At 39.4% G+C, this 19,260-nt stretch overlaps 1 protein-coding gene across 13 annotated transcripts in view; it reads left to right on the forward strand.

Annotated features, from left to right (window-relative positions):
* The window catches only part of MAST4 (microtubule associated serine/threonine kinase family member 4), a 551,227-nt gene that overhangs the window by 490,415 nt on the left and 41,552 nt on the right, over positions 1-19,260 (forward strand). For all 13 annotated transcript variants that reach the window (XR_009353981.1, XM_059175136.1, XM_059175141.1 and 10 more), the window contains 4 exons: positions 4,889-4,990; positions 7,583-7,715; positions 11,293-11,360; positions 13,769-13,854. Coding sequence is in view for 12 of the 13 variants with exons in the window: in XM_059175136.1 (XP_059031119.1) it covers positions 4,889-4,990; positions 7,583-7,715; positions 11,293-11,360; positions 13,769-13,854 (389 nt within the window). In the remaining variant the exon portion in view is untranslated. The remainder of the gene's footprint in view (positions 1-4,888; positions 4,991-7,582; positions 7,716-11,292; positions 11,361-13,768; positions 13,855-19,260) is intronic.

Consider the following 19,260-nt stretch of genomic DNA (forward strand, 5'->3'; position numbering starts at 1 on the left):
CCTAATATCTGAAAAAGCTAAATGGAAAATGGCTGGCTTCTTCCAGGCCTGTGTCCTATTAATTGACCTGCACGTGGTATTGGGCAGTAAATGGTAACTTATATTTTCATTAGTGTCAGTTCCTCTTCTAACGAAACATCCAATTTCCAAAAGACAGATAAACACAGGGCCTGCCTGAGCCAACCCCTTGAATGTTTAGCTCCCGATAACAACCAGGACAGGAAGGAATGTGTATGGTAGAATGCAATTAGTGTATATATTGCTCTACTGACTGAAATTGATCAGCAACAACCTATAAGTAAAACCTGTTTAGCCTATATATTTGGATATATTGTATTTCTCTACCTCACAGGGCAGAAGCTATGCCATGTCAGCATGATTGTACGTGTTTTTCTCTAACCATGAATATGTAAATAATTGCGTGGACCTGAAGGAAAATAGTAGCATCCTAGTTTTCTGGAAATTATCTGTCTGCCCCAACTGAGTTTAGTTCTGGTGAGATCTCTCTCTGACCGGCAGCTACTAGTTATCTTTTCTTTCCCATCCCAACATCCCGACAGGGTTTTCTGTACTTTGGTCCCATTACTCATATTTCAGCCCTTCGTGGTCCATTAAGGCAGTGTTTCTCACCATATTTTAGGGCTGGTAAATATGTTGTTTTTGGGTTTGGGTGTTCATTTCCAATTTGTCTTGCACCTATTCTTCCACATATTAAAATGAAAATAAATTTATAGGAAAATGATCTTGCATTTGGATGTATAAGCAAAGTAAAAATATAAGAGCTGCTAAGTGCTTACTCTCAGTAATTTTACTCACATCATCACAGACTGATGGCTCAGGGACTCTCTGCAGCATAGGCTATAGTGGCCGTGTGGGCAGGGATTTTGTCTGTTTGTGCATCTAGAATAACGTCTAACTCATAGGAAAACGCTTGTGGAGTGAATGGTTCTGACCTCCTCTCACTGAACTCATTGAAGTCCATTCTCCTCCTCACTGTCCTATCCACTGCGCATTCTCTTAGAGCAGCCTGTTTAACTGAATATTATTAGATTTAGCAATACTAAAGTTTTCCCTTTCTCTCTTGCTAACCCTTCCCCCTCCTTTCAAGATATTCTTATTCTTGGTACCTCTAAAATTACTAATTTCTTCTCTGCTTCTTCCAAGGGCTCTTCTAACTTGTGTTTTCTAGAAGTTAGCTTTCCCATGTCTGATTGGTGGCCCACGGCTCCTCCCCCCTGGAGATATCTTGTTGGCTATCTTAAAGACCCATGAACTCTAACGGCTTCCATTCTGCATCTCAGATCAGCAGCTCTCTCTTAGATTTCAAATTCATGTGTCTGCCTGTCTGTTGAGTGTCTCTCCACCAAGGCAGTAATCCTAACTCCCACAGTCTTCAGTGGCTCCATTCTGCCTACAAGTAGAAACCCTAACATGGCCCGTTGAGCACAATGCATTTTGTAATGATCTGTTTGGGGGTTTCACTTAAACAGCATGAGAGAGTTCTTTGAAAGGAAAGGGGGCTCAGAGGGAGAAGCAGGGTCCCTGCTGAGCAGGGAGCCCGACGCGGGACTCTATCCCAAGACCCTAAACTCATGACTTGAGCTGAAGGCAGATGCTTAACCAACTGAACTACCCAGATGCCCCAAATAGTGCATTTTTAAACAGAAGAAGCAGTTAAGAGAGTGTCTGTATAGTCAGCTTCTGTGAGATACTCCTATAATTCCACATACATGTCCCAGAATATTACTAAAATTACTAGTTTAGTCCTGCGTTTTTCATTCCTTCAGAGGCTTTCTCTGAAAAGGATAGAATCAATGTCCAGAGTGATTTGCTTTGAAATCTGCCCCCAGTGGGGTACCTGGATGGCTCAGTCAGTTGGGCATCCAACTATTGATTTCAGCTCAGATCCTGATCTTGGGGTTGTAGGGTCAGCCCCACACTAGGCTCTGCACTCAGCATGGAGTGTGCTTGTCCGTCTCCTTCTGCCCCTCCCTCCTGCTCACACTCTCTCTTTCTTTTTCTGTATCTCTAAAACAAATAAATAAAATCATTAACCCCCCCCCCACACACACACACACACACTGAATTTTATTTCTGTTTAACAGACCTGGCAGATTGTTTCATGGCAGTTATTAAAAAAAAAATCATAGCTTTCAAAAATCATGTGAATGCACCATATAAGAGACAAAAATTGTTGATTTTGAGGTTGCCTGGGTGGCTCAGTTGATTAAGCCTCCAACTCCTGATATCAGCTCAGGTCATGATCTGATATCAGCTCAGGTCATGATCTCAGGGTTCTGAGATGAAGCCCTGTGTTGGGCTCCACACTGGGCTCCAAGCAGGTTGGGAGCCTGCTTAAGATTCTTTCTCCCTCTCCCTGCCCCTTGCGTGCTCTCTTTCTCTTTCTCAAAAAAAGAAAAAATTAGTTAATTAATTAATTGTTGATTTTTAGGAAAATTTGTCTTTTCAGCAGAGAAGCATGTATGTTTGTGGTATGAAGAGCAAGTTTCGATTATGAATAGGAATTTCTTATTTATCTTCACAGATAAACATTTCCTTCAGTCAGTCCTTGTGGGAAAATTGAAACAGTCTTCAGAATCGCCTTAACAGTGTCCTTCCAGGGTTTGGAGCTAAACAGTCACAGGGGAACTTGTGCCTTTTAGTTGGAGTCTTATTGTGGGAATTGCCTTTGCCTTCCCCAGGATGCAGTTGTTGTCACTTCCCAGCTGCAGCATTGTGTGCCTGCAGGGTATCTCCTGGCCACTTTCCCCATTGTCAGTTTTTTGCAGACCCAGGCAGGGTCCCCCTGCAGCTTTGAACAGCTTGATTTAACTGATGTCTTTTTAAAGTCCCCAGGTCTAGGTCAATTCCAGATGAATGCTTTTATGTCTCCCTGTGTTTTCTCTCTTAGGTGTATTTGCCAAAGAAAATACTATACATAGGAAGCTATAACCTACTCAAATATGGGTCTCAGTGTTTTTTATAGCAGCCAACACTTAAAATACAAACACAGGGTATCCATTAGTGATGGCGCTTGCTGTTGGCAGCCTGGAAACTCTCTCTCTTCTCGTGCTAACTGTGTGATTTTGTTTGGTGTTGTCTTAACAAAACTCCCTTCCCTATACTGTTAGTAGATAGAATGTTGTTTGAGTTAACATTACCCATTGTGTGTTTTGGCCTTAGTTACAGTGGATAATTCTTAGAAGTAACAAGCAGGAATGAACTGATTATTTTTACAGTTTTTAAAATGGAATTTGTGTAATCTAAACTAACTAAAGATTTTTTTAAGATACAGAGTTCTTTTTTCTCTTTGAAGAGTTCAGCAAAACACATTCAGGCTTTTTAGATTTTCTTATATTCCTGAATTTGTAAAGCAGTAATTAGTACAGTAAGAGGAAATTCTGTATGTAGCCCACATTGTCAATCACGAAGTTAGGTGGCTTTTTTGTTTCATCTGTAAGGTTTTCTGTTTAGTTTTGATTAAGAAGAAGCTCTAAAGAAGGCATATATATAACCATGCTTCTTGGCATTCGTTATCTCTTCCAAAGTCTCTCTTTAGTGTAAAACAAAAATTAGAAAGAAAACCTAAGGCAGTTTAAATATTACGTATAACTCCTTATACATGTCTTAACATCCCAGCTGATTGCTAGGACCTGTAGTTGTTGCTACAAGTTGGTTTTCTTTGAACGCATTCTCTTCCACAATTATTCACCAGTGGTCTTTTTCCCCTGTGTTTTTTTCTTTGAAATGTTGGCTCTTTTGCTTTAACCTATATATATGTTTCCTATACCTACATTTTGGAAAGTTGCCTTTGATTTGATGGCTTAAAATTTGTAGACCTGTTACCACTAAGTTTAATAATTTTTCACAGATTTAGTCTGCCACTTCTTTTCATGAGAGGGTTGGTTCTTAGAATAAAGCACCTTCAAGAATGATTTGAAATATTTATTAGTATGTCTGTGAAATTATGTTCTATTGTACCAGCATCTTCTCGATGTGTGTTTTTTTAGTCCTTAGAGGAAAGTAAATCATGCCAATTTAAAAATTATGACAGCCTTAAAGTGAGTTGGCATAAAAGTTTACATGTTTAAACTTGTACAACTTTGGTTTTATGACTGCCTTGATGCAGATTTACCTCATTTCTTCAAAAAAGTATCATTGAAAATTTTAATGATACAAACTGAGTTTTATTTTCAGGATATTTTTTGTGCTTGATGAGGCAGCATGTGACATAAAATTTAAAAAGATGGAAAGTCAGTTAAATTTTACTGAGTTGAATGCCTAGGTATTATTTAATCAATATATGAAACCAAATTCGTATGTGTGTGTGTCAGTATAAATGTTATCCCCCTAACATTTGAAGTAAGCAATGCACACTTCTTACACATTATAACATGGTGAATTTATAGGCTAATTGTGGTACCCATGTAAGATCTATTTCATAACATAAATATATTAAATGCCGACAATAACAAAAACAGACCTTCACTATATTAGCCATTTCATACTTCATTTTGCGACATCTGGCAAATCAAGTCTCCTTATCTGCCCCTCACTCCACGTGTACCATGGGCTTAATGTGTCATAATCTGTTAATCTCTCTATCATTCATGGTTCACATTGAGAGTTTCAGTGTTTGATTTTTAACACAGAATAAATCAAAGTTTTACAGATGAAATTTCGCTAATAGAGCCATTTTGTAGATAAAAAAATTTAATGGTGTCCATTTGTGAAGCGATAATGTTCGCTTATCAATCCTTAAAAAGTATTTTCTAAATCACTTAATTTTCAAATATTTGCAATTATCTAGTTAATGTACTTGGCTGATTTTCTTTTCCATTTAGTAGAGCAACCCTGTCTCACCTTTCTTTTTGTTGCTTTCTCACAGGCTCATGATCGTTCAGAAAGTGGAGAATTGGCATTTATTAAACAACTAGTTCGAAAGATCCTAATTGTTATTGCCCGCCCAGCTCGGTTATTGGAGTGCCTGGTAAGTTGCCCCTAGAGGGAACTCCATTATTTATTGTTAACTGTGGGAAAGCAGTGACCATCAGAAACCTCCAGTTTCATTTGGCTTCCAACACCAGAGTTAAATGGAAAGAGTCCACAGGAGCTACAACTTGTGAATGTTTATGAGCACATCCCCATGTGATTTTGTTTTCTGGTTTTAAGTAAAAATTCTAGGACTTGTGCTGTATTGAGTGATAATCATATCACATTCTGTTCAAAGTGGAAATATCATCGTGAACTAATAGGCTTAATCTTATCTCAGCACCATTACTGTGTGACAGCTCATTTAAAACATTTGCTAGGCCTCACTTTTTTGGAGCTGGCAAGACGCAGAGAGAGGGTTTGTCATAACCTGCGGTTACTAGTATTTGTTCTTAAAATGTGGCACGTTAGAAACAGATGCTCAGCAGCAACCCACTAGGGAGAATACAGTAGCGTCCCAGATAGACTGGAAGAAGAGAAACTTCCAGAGATGAGTTCATTTTGTCCATTATATTGTCCTTGGTCATTTTCCTACTTTAAAATTTTTGTTTCAAGTAATTTTGGCTGAAATTTCAGTCCACCCTGTGAACAAATATGAAGCTTTGAAGATAAGACGAGTTTTAAGGGGCTTAACATAGTATCAGCACTCACTTTTAAGTTCTGCTAGCCATTAAAGTGTAACACTCCATGCAGTACGGCTTTTCAGAATTAAACATTCACACATATACATATAGGGGGGTATTGCTAGGGTTTTGATCTTATTTTGATTCACATGCATAGCTTTTTATAATAGTGAAATGTTCACAAGCCCCATAAATATCTACCAATGCACAGTGAGTCATGTGAGAGGGGAAATCTTGAGGAAACGGGGAGGGGCATGGTGGAGTAGGTGTTTCCATCAGTGGCCAGGACCCTTAGAACCACAGATTCAGGGGCGCCTGGGTGGCTCAGTGGGTTAAGGCCTCTGCTTTCGGCTCGGGTCATGATCCCAGGGTCCTGGGATGGAGCCCCGCATCGGGCTCTCTGCTCAGCGGGGAGCCTGCTTCCTCCTCTCTCTCTGCCTGCCTCTCTGCCTACTTGTGATCTCTGTCAAATGAATAAATAAAATCTTTAAAAAAAAAAAAATAAAAAATAAAAAAATAAATAAATAAAAAAAAAAGAACCACAGATTCAAAAGCACCATTTGGCATTGTCTCTGGAAGGATAAAGGGGAACAAATACTCTGGGAGAACCGTGTGACTGGCAAATGCAGGCAAAAGGAAGTCTCATTTTGTACTACGTCTTCCATTGTACTTTTTCTGAATTATGCACCACATGTTTGTACTTCCTGTATTTGTTTCATTTGGGGAAAAAATAGCATTTAGTATTAAAACTTGTTTCTCTGGACAGCCACAGATATGCTAATAGAAGATTTTGCCTTAAAAGAGGAAATGAATTTTTTCGGTAATCCCTCCTCACCAGAAGTGAAAAAGTAAAAGTGTAACCTTTCAGGGATAGAAACAGGTGACCTTAAGAGTAGAATTGAAAATGTTACTGTTCTCAGCACTATTAAAGCTCAAATGAAACTGGAGCTTCAGAGTTTGAGGGGTTGGTTTCCAATCAGTGGTCTTAGGCCTGCTGTTTCAGGCCTGCGCTTTGTGTCATTGTAGGTTTCTAAAAAGGGCGCTGAGTGTATATGTTGGTTTTGACTTTCCTCCATTTGCAGCGAGATTTTTTTTTTACATGGCCTTTAGAAACCCTTGAGTGATCTTAGGTGAAATGCTGATATTCTAAAGTTGTCTAGTTGGGGTATTAATTAAAATGGGAAACATCTTGAGGGGATAACATCTAGGAAATTTAACTAAAAATAGCCTCTGTGGTTTAAATCTTCAAACATAATTGTATACAAGAAGTAAACCCATGACATCAATTTAGAGTGATGGAACTCTAAAGATTTTTATTACATCCTAGAAGTAGCAACCAAAGAGAATAAATACATAGGCAAAATATGCTACCAAATTTTAAAAATAGACACAGGTAATAGCATTAGTTTTATAATTTTGTCTTTCTTAATCTTCACATTCCATGAATATTAACTTAATTTTAGAATGTACTAATAAAAAGTGGTAATTTTGATATTTTAAAAAAATACTTTTGCACCCTTTTGTACTAATGGAGTTTCCTGCAAAACCTTTGAGAATATGGATTCTAACATTACTCCTTTGAGGCTGTTTATGCAAAGAGAGAAACTGAATCTTCTGGATGAGATTTTGGATCTAAAAATTTTACTAAAAAAGGCATTATTTGAATTTCAGACATGTTCATTTTCAATAAGATAGCAGTAGGATATCTTCAAGGTTGCATTTTAAGGAAACTGGAAGTGGTTCCTCTATGAGTTACCAAGGACATGCATGCATTGCCTTAGACTATGAAAGCCTTCAAATATGAAATAAGAATTGTGTACTTTTTTAAAAGCCATTTGCTTCCTTCCTGCATAAATAACCTGCAACTGTGTATATTGAGCAAATCTTATTGTGAGAGGAATTTATGTAATAAAACCTCAGGGAATTTTGGCTCCAATAAGTATACATCTGTGTTTGTCTTCTGCTAGGAATTTGATCCTGAAGAATTTTACTACCTATTGGAAGCAGCAGAAGGCCATGCAAAAGAAGGACAGGGTATTAAAACCGACATTCCCAGGTACATCATTAGCCAGCTGGGACTCAATAAGGATCCTCTGGAAGGTACGTACCTTGGTTGGGCTGACCTTTCACTTGACTGTGCACTACGACTTCAAACAAGAACTTAGCAAGTCTTTACTTTTTCCTCATGATTTAGCTCTGTCTGTTGAAAAGTGCAAATTTGGGGAGCCAGTTGTGCTTTGAAGAAAGAAAGCAACCCTTCACTATGGGGTTCACAACTCACTACGTTGAGTCCCAAAGAGCGGGTGAACCTGACCCATTTTGTGTTCTACCTAGAGTGTGGGTCTGAGGCCTTGAAATCCCAGAGGCCTGTCAGCCTGACAATACCACAGCGTCCTGCAAGGGTTCAGATTACAGCCTTCTCTGAGTACTTTTTCTCTTGCAAAGCTCAGTAGGGTTCTTCTCAAGTGTACTTTCAATTTTGAAGATGTTGCTAAAGAAATTAATTATAATTAATTTAAAAGTGACATTTAAAGTAATTGGGGAGTAATGCAACTGATGATAGATTTAGACGAGGTACAGTGTTGGTAGGTAGATTTTTGCGTGTAACAAAAAATTGTGAAAAATGGTAATATACAGGAAGGCCAGTGGGGGGAAAATATTTCTAAAAGCTTATAGGTCTAATGTTATTAAATACACAGAAGATTAAGCATCTTGTTAGTGGTTTTTAAAAAATCTAATACCAGTAAACTACTCCTCTGCCCCCAACCCTTTCTTGCTCTCTATTATTTGGATTAGCCTTTAAAACACTTAAGTTACATACCGCCTAGGAAGAGTCAAAAGCAATCAAAGACTCCTTCATTCGAAATCCTCTTCCTGGTTCATAAAATTGAATTTGCAAACAGCGTTTATCTTGCTAAATTGTTTGTAATGATGGCAACTGTTGGCACAGATATTTTCCCATCTAAAGCCCAGGAACCTGCTGCTCTTTGCCCTGCTCTCCTGTTACCCCCGCTTTGTTTGCTCTTACGGCCATTGGATCTTTGCTTCCAGTGAAATGATGCATGCATTCCTGGGAGATAATGCCAGATAAATTTATATTGTCCTGAAAGCAATACCACATCAGATTCATCACTTATCAGAGGCTGGTGGCTGCTTTTCCTGAAAAGTTCCCTGGGGAGAGATTTTTTCCCCATGGCTTTTAAATTACCATCTTTACCTTTTTGAATCATGAGTCTTCAGAAATGGTTTAAATCAATGAAATAAAAAGGGCAGATGTTTAATGGTATTTAGATGAGTTTTAAAAATCTCTTCAGGCATTGCAAAACGATGCCTTAGCTTCCTGCTTCAAAAGCTGACTCCTGGTTCCATTCCATTACTACTCACTGCTTGCAAATAATATGTATTTCCCAGATAATAGTTATTTAGCAGAAATCCTATTTAAAACAGCCATCTTTTAATTTGTTTTTTTTTTATGAAAATAATTGGAGTGGGGAGGCTGTCAAAGTACATTAGAGTGACTGTTCACGCTGGTAGAGTTGAGGTTGGTTCAGCCCTTGAACTGTAGAGCAAGTGGGCTCTTTGCAGTTTTCTTAACCCGGCAGTAAAGATCACTGTGGGCTGAACTTTGGTAGGTGAATCATCTGAGGCCCATTTATGTGCCTTTATAGAGACTCTAAAAAAAAAAAAATCTTAATGGTGATCTTGGACAAGTTTTGAGTTTAGTGATACAAATTCATCGCTGGGAGTCGTGTTTTTAACTCTTGATGCTTCATATTCTTGATTCTGATCTAACGGTGATTTTTAATCTCTTTGTTACCCCTTAACATGCCATTATTTAGACTCTCATCTCCATTTATTCCCCTTCTTGTCAACATTTACACTAACAGACCTACAGCCTGAGCTTGGAAGTTTGGGGGTAAGGATGGGGAGTGGAAAAGCTCAGGTCTGCACGCTGGCCCCAGCCCTGTGGGCCATGACCTTGACCCTGCAGCTGATGAGCTTTTGTGCCTCAGTATTCTTTCCATAAAACCAGGGAAATGGGACCTATTTGTAGAGTTGTTTTTAGGATTATAGTTCATCTCTCCCCCCAAGATGCAGTAATGCGTTAATAAATTTTAGGTACTGTTGCTCTTTTATTTAAACAATATTAAAATCCGTCTTATCCTTGAGAGTCCCTGAGAGTGAATACATTTGCGCCCACCTCCCAGGCCCCCAATCTAAAGTGCCTATCATGCAGGAAGTTAACATCACGTGAATGACACTAAGAAATCACCTGGTTTGTACTGAGCTCATTTTTATTTTTGAATTTCCCCTACTGGTAAATTAGGAAAGTTAGTGTCAGTCTTCAGTTATTTTAGATTCTGGAATTTGTTGGTTTTTATCCGAAGACAACCCTCCAGTATTGTTTTGCTTCGTATCTTTTATGGGTAATCTCTCCCAAAAAGGATGATGATATTTGTAAGAATATGAATACATGAAATGAGAGTCTAAGGACTACTTTTAGATGCATACAAAAATAGGTAACTAAAAACTATAACTTTTGCATAAGTTACTATATATAATTTAGTATACATGTTCAATTTTGAAAAATTAGAAAATATAAGTATCTATGATCTTACCACTCAGAGATAACTAACTCCCCGTCAGCATTTTGGAGAGAATTCCTTCATGTTCTTTTTAATTAAGCACCTATTTTTCTTTAAAAATAAAAATTAAAATGAACAATTAAATGAATTCGGTTTCTTCATTTACTTATATAGACTCAGAGATGCATTCCATTGTAGACTGAGCAGTTAAATGCCGTTTTCTTCTTCTTTTTTCTTTTTTTTTTTTTTTTTTTTTTAATTTTGTTTTGGTTTTGTCTCTTAACTAGACCACCAGGATAGTACTTAAGGTGGTGTCAGGCATGTGGCATCCAGCCCAGGATTGACTAACTTACAGGGTGTAACTAATAATCATAAATAACCATCAATATTAAGTGAACACTTCACTTTTGTTAGTTGACATGCTAAGAGCCCTACAGTAATATCCTGTATCATACTTACAAGAAACTCTCAGACATGAATACATAGTTCCCATTTTACAGAGAGGAAAGCCTGTGGGGTGAAAGGTCCCTAGGATGTGCTGATCATGGTGGTATGCTAAGTTTTTTTGTTGTCCAGCCCCTCTCAACAACTACTACTTCATTTGTGAAAAATTGCAAATTCTTCATGTACTAGGCAGGGGATATCTCTCAGTGGCTGCAAAGAAACAGAACAAGGAATATTCAACCTCAAGTTGAGGATCATCTCTGAGCTGGAGTCAGTGCGTCTTCCATGCCTGTCTGAGCCTGGAAAGACGTGCCTCTCTTGAGAACCCGATGATAAGAACAGTTATTACATACACGCCCCTGCCCCCCAACCCTAAGTTTGTGTTGGCCAGTCAGTCCTGCTAGCTGAAGCAAAGGTCCAGCTCTGAAGTACCTAGGATCTAGGTGTTCATGAGACAATGTCCTGAACAATTTCCAGAATGTCAGTTATCAAGTCTTGCCATTTTTGATTTAAGATTTTCCCATGGGTACATTGAAGTATAGAGTAATTTTTTTTTTTTTTTTTTTAGTATTGAAGAAGTTACTTCTTATCTAGTTGAAATTGTCCTATTCTCTTAAACCTTGTTTTGTTTTGTTTTTTAAATTTAGAAATGGCTCAGTTGGGAAACTATGATAGTGGGACAGCAGAAACACCAGAAACAGATGAATCAGTGAGTGTAAGTATCTTTCTCAATGAAATATGGTGTTGGTTTTTCTGTTTATCTGCTTCTGGAGATTTGCAGTATGTCAATAACTTTATTTCTTCCATAAACATGTGTTGTGCTTCTATGTGCAAGGCAGTAAGCATATAATTTCAGCCCATCTTTCCAAAGAGAAAGAGATTAATAAAAAGAAGCCATACACAAAAAATAAAAATGATAAATTCGAAGAAGATGTACAAAGAAAAAGGGCCCTGTGCTACTAAAACATAACATTGACAGAGAGTGACCTTAGTCTTCCCAATCCAAAAAGATCTCCTGAGGAAATGGCCCAGGAGCTGTGGTATGAGAAGTTACTAGGGTGAGAAGGGCGTGGAGGGAACATTCCAGGCCCAGGGTGCAACCTGCACAAAGACTGTGTCACAAGGGATCAGAGTGCATCTGAGGATAAGGGCAGGGACACCATAGAGACTGGAGAGCTGGGAGCAAAAACCAGACAAAGAGGTCCTTACTGTTCATCTTTGTCAAATCCTTCCTTTCAAAGAATGGTGGGAAGCTATTGAACTTGGGAAGAAATGAATGTGTTTGTGGGGTGGGACAGATGGACAGGAAGTTGACCCAGTCAGAGTTACAGCTTAAAAACAATCTTACAAGGGCGGTATAGATCACAGATGGGGTGGGGGGGCAGATAGGGGTGACCATGGAGAAGCCACTCAAGAGGCTTGGCAGTGGCACAAGAAAGAGTTCCGGGATATTGGTGCCATTGTCCCTAATTGTGAACACCAGAAGGGGAACCAGGCTGAAGCAAGTTGGGGGTGGTCAGGAAAGAGAGGCAGCTGTGTAGCTTGGGGGCTAAGTCTCTAGAGTAAGATGACCTGGATTTGAAAGCTGGCTGCATCTCTCACTAACTGTGGACATCTTCTCTGTGCCTCAGTTTCCTCTTCTATAAAATAAATATATAAGGTGACAAAATAATAAATGAGATAATTTATGTGAAATGGTTAGATCAGCAACATTATTACATGCTAAATAAATGATAGTTCTGTTAACTTTATCCTAATTATTATAATTTTGAATTTTATATTACATATTATATAATTATATTATAATTTTGAATTTGGGTATTATAATATTATAATAATATAATAATTAATAATAAAAAACTATAATATTATAATTTTGAATAAGTGTAGACTTAAGTTTTGGGGGGACATTCAAGAAGAGCCATTACACTAGCCTCCGTATACATGGTATGGGATCTCCCAGTACTTGGAGGGTTTTGGGGAGTTCTGAATGGGGTAAGAGTCATCCATGGGCATGAATGTGGTCACCTGGGTGGGGAAGACTTAATGAGACAGGTGGGCCTTGAAAAGAATCTTTGAGTCCAAAGCTGCAGGGCCCCATCAGAGTGGAATGGTAGGACAAGTGAGTGGTTCCAGTCTTGAATTATGTCCTCTGAGATAGGGTGTTAGCAGTGATGACTAGACCCAGGGCCCATGGCCAGAAACCTTGGTGAAATAGAGAAGAAGAAGAGTGGCTTGGTTGAGCAATATAAGTAGCCCAGAGGCCACTTCATGGCCCCTGAAGTCACCCAGGATAGTGAGAGAAGCATAGAGGAAGGTGGGAAGCTGGGTACCCAGGTCTTCCTTTGATAAATGGGACAGTGTGTCAACTGATGACAGCATCCAGTGGGGGAGGTTGACAAACACCTCAGACTCATGGGGTTTCTTCCACAATTACAGGAAAGAGCTCTGGGCTCTGCAAAAGGAGCAAAGAGGCTGTCCATGCTCATCCTCTCAGACCTAAGATATGTGGAATATGAAAGAATATTTCCAAAAGAAACAAACAAACCCATTTTACTTATTATTACCCTTTGAACTCAACTTTTTAAAGAAATGTCTTTTTGAGAATAGATTATCTAAACCATGGTAAGACTAATGATGTGGAAGTCAGGAGAGGCACACATTGCCTCGTTGTTGCTGACTGCCTTTTCCAAATAAGAACGGTTGCCACAGGAAGGACAGACATCCTCTGATCAGGGACAGAAATGCTGCACCAACTGAGCAGCAGGGAGCCCAATTTGGGACTCAGTCCCAGGATCCTGAGATCATGACATTAGCTGAAGGCAGAGGCTTAACCAACTGAACCACCCTGGCACCTCCAAATTAGAAATTTTCAAAAGCTTGGTGCCATCATCTCCCAGAAATGGAGGTTCACTTAAACTAGACTGAGGCTCCGTCATGAGAGGCAATCTCTCAGCACCGCCCTGCAGAACTCAACTTGAAAGCTGTGTGCTTCCTTTGGCTCGGATACTGCCCTTCAACAGATTCCACACCAGAGCATAGAATGCAAATGTTATTTGTGGTACTATTAAAACCATTTTCTTGAGTTCTCAACTCTCCTAACTTCCTTATTTTGTTTCCAAGAGTTCGAATGCTTCCCTGAAACTTCAAAGGAAACCTCGGGAAAGTGATTTTGAAACGATTAAATTGATTAGCAATGGAGCCTATGGGTGAGTAATTCAAGAAAGCTCTCTATTGTATTTTAACACACCTGAGTAATACATTCTTCGCATTTATCCTAGGCCAAATAGACATCATTAGGGACTTGAGTTTTCAGTTCACTGCTCCTCCGCTGGTGGGTATAATATGCAGCCCAAATCGTTTTTCATTTAGATACTCCATCAAGAAAGCCTATCAAGTGACCTGGAGTTATTTTAGAGGTATGAAGAAGGAGACTTTATAAAGTAAATGTACATTTTTATATATACCTGTTTCCGCTTCCTTTACTGTGCCCTTTGGGTGCAGAAATACCTGATTCCTGGTCGTATATATGCATACATACATTTCTATCTGGATATATAAATAATCTATATCTCTGAAAACATGTAATTTCATATATAGATAGCATCACTACTTAAGAGTTAGCTAGTACTTCCTCTCTGACCGCCAGTCAGTCTGGTGAGAGAAGTACTTAAATGAGAAGACTGCTTGAAAATTTAAAGCAGTATATTTCCCTCAGTCTTTATATTATACCAGCATTTTGTTTTGCTTTTCAGCTGAAGTCCGTGTTCTTATCTGGTCACATTAGCGATGCCCCCTTCTTGCTTCTTATTTAGAGACACAGGGTTTTCCTCTCAGGGCGTAGGAAGGTTCAGTGGTGATGGGATCCTGCTGAGTTTCTAAGAAACAGTTAGGAAGGGTAATTAATACACATCCTGTGTCCTGATCCGTTTTAGACAGCCCAAGAGCTCTAGTTTAATTAAGTATTAATCTCAATTCCATCTGTATATGGAGGGCAATAAACAATCCCATAGACATTTATTGCCATTTATCACACAGATGAGCAGATGAGATAAAGTGATTTTTGTTATGCCACAAGGGATGTTTCTCCTTATGACTTTTTTTCTCTAATATTTTCCACACCATTAACTTCGTGAAGAACTTAAATAGTTGTGAGTCCTTTCTGTGCTTCACTGATTTATTTCCAGGATTATGTCAAATGGTATATTTCTTGATGTGGCTTGTAAATGTTTTCTGATGTCCTATTTTCATAACATTGTCTTTCATTCAGGGGCCTCACGGAAACTTTATCCCCTAAGAAAATTGATTTAGCATATAGTCGTTTGTGAGTTTTGTTTGTTTCTTACTTGGTTGTAGTTCCTGTTGGTTCTTGAGATCCTCCGAGGATTTCTTCCTTCATTAGGGAGAAAAATGGGTCTTTGATTTAATGGGTCTCTGGGCTGGAGCACTGATAGATTTTATTGGCAGTGGAATTCTAGAATAAGATGATCTGTGAAGCACCACTTTTATCAAATTTGGGCATATATCTTAGCAGTATTTGGAGTTCTAATTGGTTGAGTAAACTCATTTGTAGTGCAATTAAAGCGCTGTCTCGTAGATGAGGTATATCACACTTCGGGGACTGGTTGAGAATATACAAGAAGTTAAACAAGCTGTGAATCGGTAAACAGCCCGGATGCAGGCCAAGTCATTAATGGGCTGACAAGCTGCCTGCGGGAACTTCTGCCCAGCAGCCAAAACTTCTTTCCCTCTTTTGCTCTCCTTAGATTTAATCTCCCACTACATTTCTGACAGATTTCCCCTTCGTTTTAATTCTTTTTAATTTAAAATTTGAATGGCGCTAAACCCATTGGTCTACCCAGTCAGGATGCTGATGGCAGGCTTCCGGAACCTGGCTAAACACGGGGATGCTTCTCTGGGCGGGTGAACTGAGGCTGTTGGATGTTTCCTTGGCATTTGTGTTAAAGTCCGCCACTCACCTTGGTGGCTTCGAGTGACCTTGATTCTGCGATGTGGTGAAAATCGCCTGTGCTGGAAACTAACCCTGTCATTAGAAGGAGCTAAATAACACATCAGGGTTTTCTCAACATCATACTTAGTGACAGTTCATGTTGTAAACCCAGTCTGCTAATTTGATATCATCCAGTCTCCTCCGCTGAACATGTTTTGGACACTGAGCACTGGTTTATATATATTTTCTTCTCGCAAGAGCCCCAAGTGCTGTTGATGTTATTTCCGCCTAGATGTGGGGAAAGAGGGGCTCAGAGGCACGGCTGGTCACAGGTGTGCTGATTCCAAGCAGTGTTCCTCCCTTCTCCAGGTACTGCTGTTGCAACTTGGAGCCGTCTTTTCTTGATTCCACCTGGACTTTTAAAGGACAGCTTTGGATGTTTTCAGAGTGAAAGAGTAAAACTGACTTAATTAAAAAAAATTAAATTTCAAAGGCACAACATTTCTGTCCCACTTTGCTTTTTGTTTCTAGCTTTGCTGTACATCGTTCTCTCTGATGCCTCAAAAGATGGGGTCATTTATGCGACAGATGCATGTGCATAGGTTGGTGGCTACAGCTCTCTCCCTACAGCCTTTCCTCTAATACGTTCACTCTTGTTCGCATGTACAGATTTGCTCGCACGGATTCATGTCCTGGGCTTTCGGGTTTATGCATTATTTTATACACATGAGATACTCACACTCCAGAGAGGACTGATTCATTCTGTTCTAGATCCCATCAGCTTTTGATTCCATCTCTCTCTACCCTCCCACTCCTCACTTCTGCCTGGGGTGAAAAAAAGCTTGACTGAGAGAGGACAGGTACCCGGCTCCATGCATCATCCCCCGCCCTTTGGTTCTACTATTTACCAGGCAGATCAGTGTAGGAAAAAAGAGACCGAAGCAGCCTTTTGAAAGAAAGCAGCCTTTCTTTCAGGCCAGACTGCAGAGAAATGAGGGGCTGAGTCAGTTCAGTCCAGTTTTATAACCTTGGATGGTGTATAGCTGTGCTTAGCAGTGTTAGATGTCTTGTCCGTCAGCCAGCTTCTGTCTGTCTCTCTGTTTCAATCTCTCTCACCCTGAATTCTCTGCTGAATTAAGTCAATTTGGAACATCAGCTTTCAGGAGAGGAAGGAGGGTGTACATGAGAGAGGACAATTACTGCTCAACAACCGGATTTCAGCATTAAAAAGACTATTCCTAAGGCAGTAAAGAACTGTAAAAACAAGAACATAAAACAAAGAGATAAGTAGCTACAGCAGATTCTAATTAAGAAGTGTAGTTGACTTTTGCAACTTGATCAAGATATGAGCGTCCCCGGGCAGTGATGTCTCAAGCTACCTATAGGATTAATTTCTGTGGATGTAGGTAAATTTCCCTAGGCATTGACTGATGATGTTAAGCACATCCTACTAAGGCAAAGCAAAAAGTCATGAGGTTCTATAAATTGCAAGTCTGAGAGTAAAGGTGTGGGTCCTTCCCCATTCACAGAGTGCCCCTGGGAAACCTAGTCCGGATGCCAGTCAAACTGGGCCCGAAGCCTCTTTCTCCTTTGTTCTTTCATTAAATGGCGGAAGGCTGTTCTTCCTTCCCCCCTTCCTGTTGTCCTCAGACATACGGCTGAGCAGTTTTCCATGTAAGAAACACTGATAGTTGATTGAAAATCCCATGGCAGCCCTCTGACAGTCTACAAGTGAGGTTCCTAGTATCATGTCTGGAGGGTCCTCAGTGCAACATCTACTCGGTGTGAAATATCCAAAGAGAGAACGTGAGCTGTATTCCAGTTGACTCTCGGTCGTAGGCAAGCACTTACGTAAAGATACTGTTTTTTTCAACATTTCAAATTCTAAATTTCATTTTAAAATGTAAATTCCCTGTTTCAGAAATTCGTCTTCATAACAATATTTGTTCCCCAGTGTTTGTCTTCTGTTTCTGAGTAAGTCAGGTTATTTTCTGTGCTCCCTTTGTATCTGTCTGTCCACTTTCCAACATCTGATTAGGAGAAGCTCAAGGTTTTGGGGGGATCTTGATTTTATTCAGTCAGTATTTGAAAAGGAAAAATAGTGTCAAAGCCTTTGATCCAGAAAGAAGTAGTAGTCGGTTGGTTAATTAAATTGGTCAGAGTCGGAAATCATTAAAAAAAAAATGATGTATACTTTAAACATACTTTTAATTTCAGATGCATCCTGAAATTAAACATTTCAGTGTAATCTAAATATATATAAATTCAGAGGTGCCTGGGTGGCTCAGTCAGTTAAGCATCCGACTCTTGATTTTGGCTCAGGTGACAATCTATAGGTTGGTTGTGAGATCCAACCCCATGTCCTGCTCTGTGCTGGGCATGGAGCCTGCTTGGGCTTCTCTCTCTCCCTCTCCACCCCCCCACCCACCACTCGCGTACTCTCTCTTCAAAAAAGAAATGATAATCACACACACACACACACACGTGTGTGTGCGTGTGTGTGTGTGTGTGTATAATTTCAGTAGTCCTCTGATATAAGGCCTTTTTAGGACAGCCTATATAAACCATCTTTCTAATACATTGTTTTTGTTTTCTACTTTTCGCTACTTTAAATATGAAGCAGGAACTTGAAGCAATCTACGTGTAGGAATCTAGACTGTATTATTTTTCCCACTTTTGAAAACCTTCTCACCCATACTAAATCAATAGGATTTTTATTTAGTAGCTCATATTTACCATATCTATCAGTACTTTCCAAAGCATTCCATTTTTTAAAAAAATAAACAACAAAGTTTTTCTTCTTCACACTCCTGTTTCATCGGTTTAAATATCTGTTTAAATTAATTAATCCTGATATCAAGCCTCACCAGAAAAACGGGTGTAGGAATAAACCCAGCTGGTGAGAGCCCCAGCGTTTGACATCCTGAAGAAGACTGCTAGCCTGTGTGGAAAGTGTTGGCCACCCAGCTGGCCAGCTCCCCCGTCAGTTTGTGGTACAGTGGAAATAACAGCGCTAGATTCTTCCTTGAGTTGGTTATATAAAGTGTGGGTAAAAGAGATTTTTTTTATACAGTGAAGGAAAGAAGAGAAGACCAAAGAAATATTGGGGTGGGGGGGAGAAGTAAAGCAAAATCAAAAAGGTAAGGTTTAAACAGAGACCCCAAAAAAATGATTTTGCAAGTGAAGGAGAAAGACGGATACAGTGAAAAGGCAAACATACAGAGTTGAAAGAAAAATGAATTTCTAGTTGAACAGTTGGGAGGAACATGTGAATATCAGTTAAAATGAGATTGAATATACTTCAGATTTATGTAAGTGGATTTTACTTACTATTATGCATCTCAGATCAGGTAACTCCTTGTTTTAGGATGCAGACGTTGGACATCCTTTACTGCGAGTGATAGCTGTTTAGGTAAATTATTATTTATTTGAACATTTCCTAACCTGAGAGCTCACATCTGTTCCACAATAATGACTAGTGAGGAGTAACTTAGGAGAAAATGAGCCAGTTGAAGATACTTTCCTTGTTGCTCATCATTGCCAGGTGAGGTTTTAAGCCTCCTCCTCCTCTTGACTGGTTTCTTCCATATCAAGCATCAAAGAGTCCATTGTCTTTGCCCAGCCAGAATTGGTTCTCTAGAGTAGGTGCGTGAGTGCAGCCTCC

This window comes from Mustela lutreola, chromosome 5 (genome assembly GCF_030435805.1).
Source record: "Mustela lutreola isolate mMusLut2 chromosome 5, mMusLut2.pri, whole genome shotgun sequence".
NCBI classification, from domain to species: Eukaryota; Metazoa; Chordata; class Mammalia; order Carnivora; family Mustelidae; genus Mustela; species Mustela lutreola.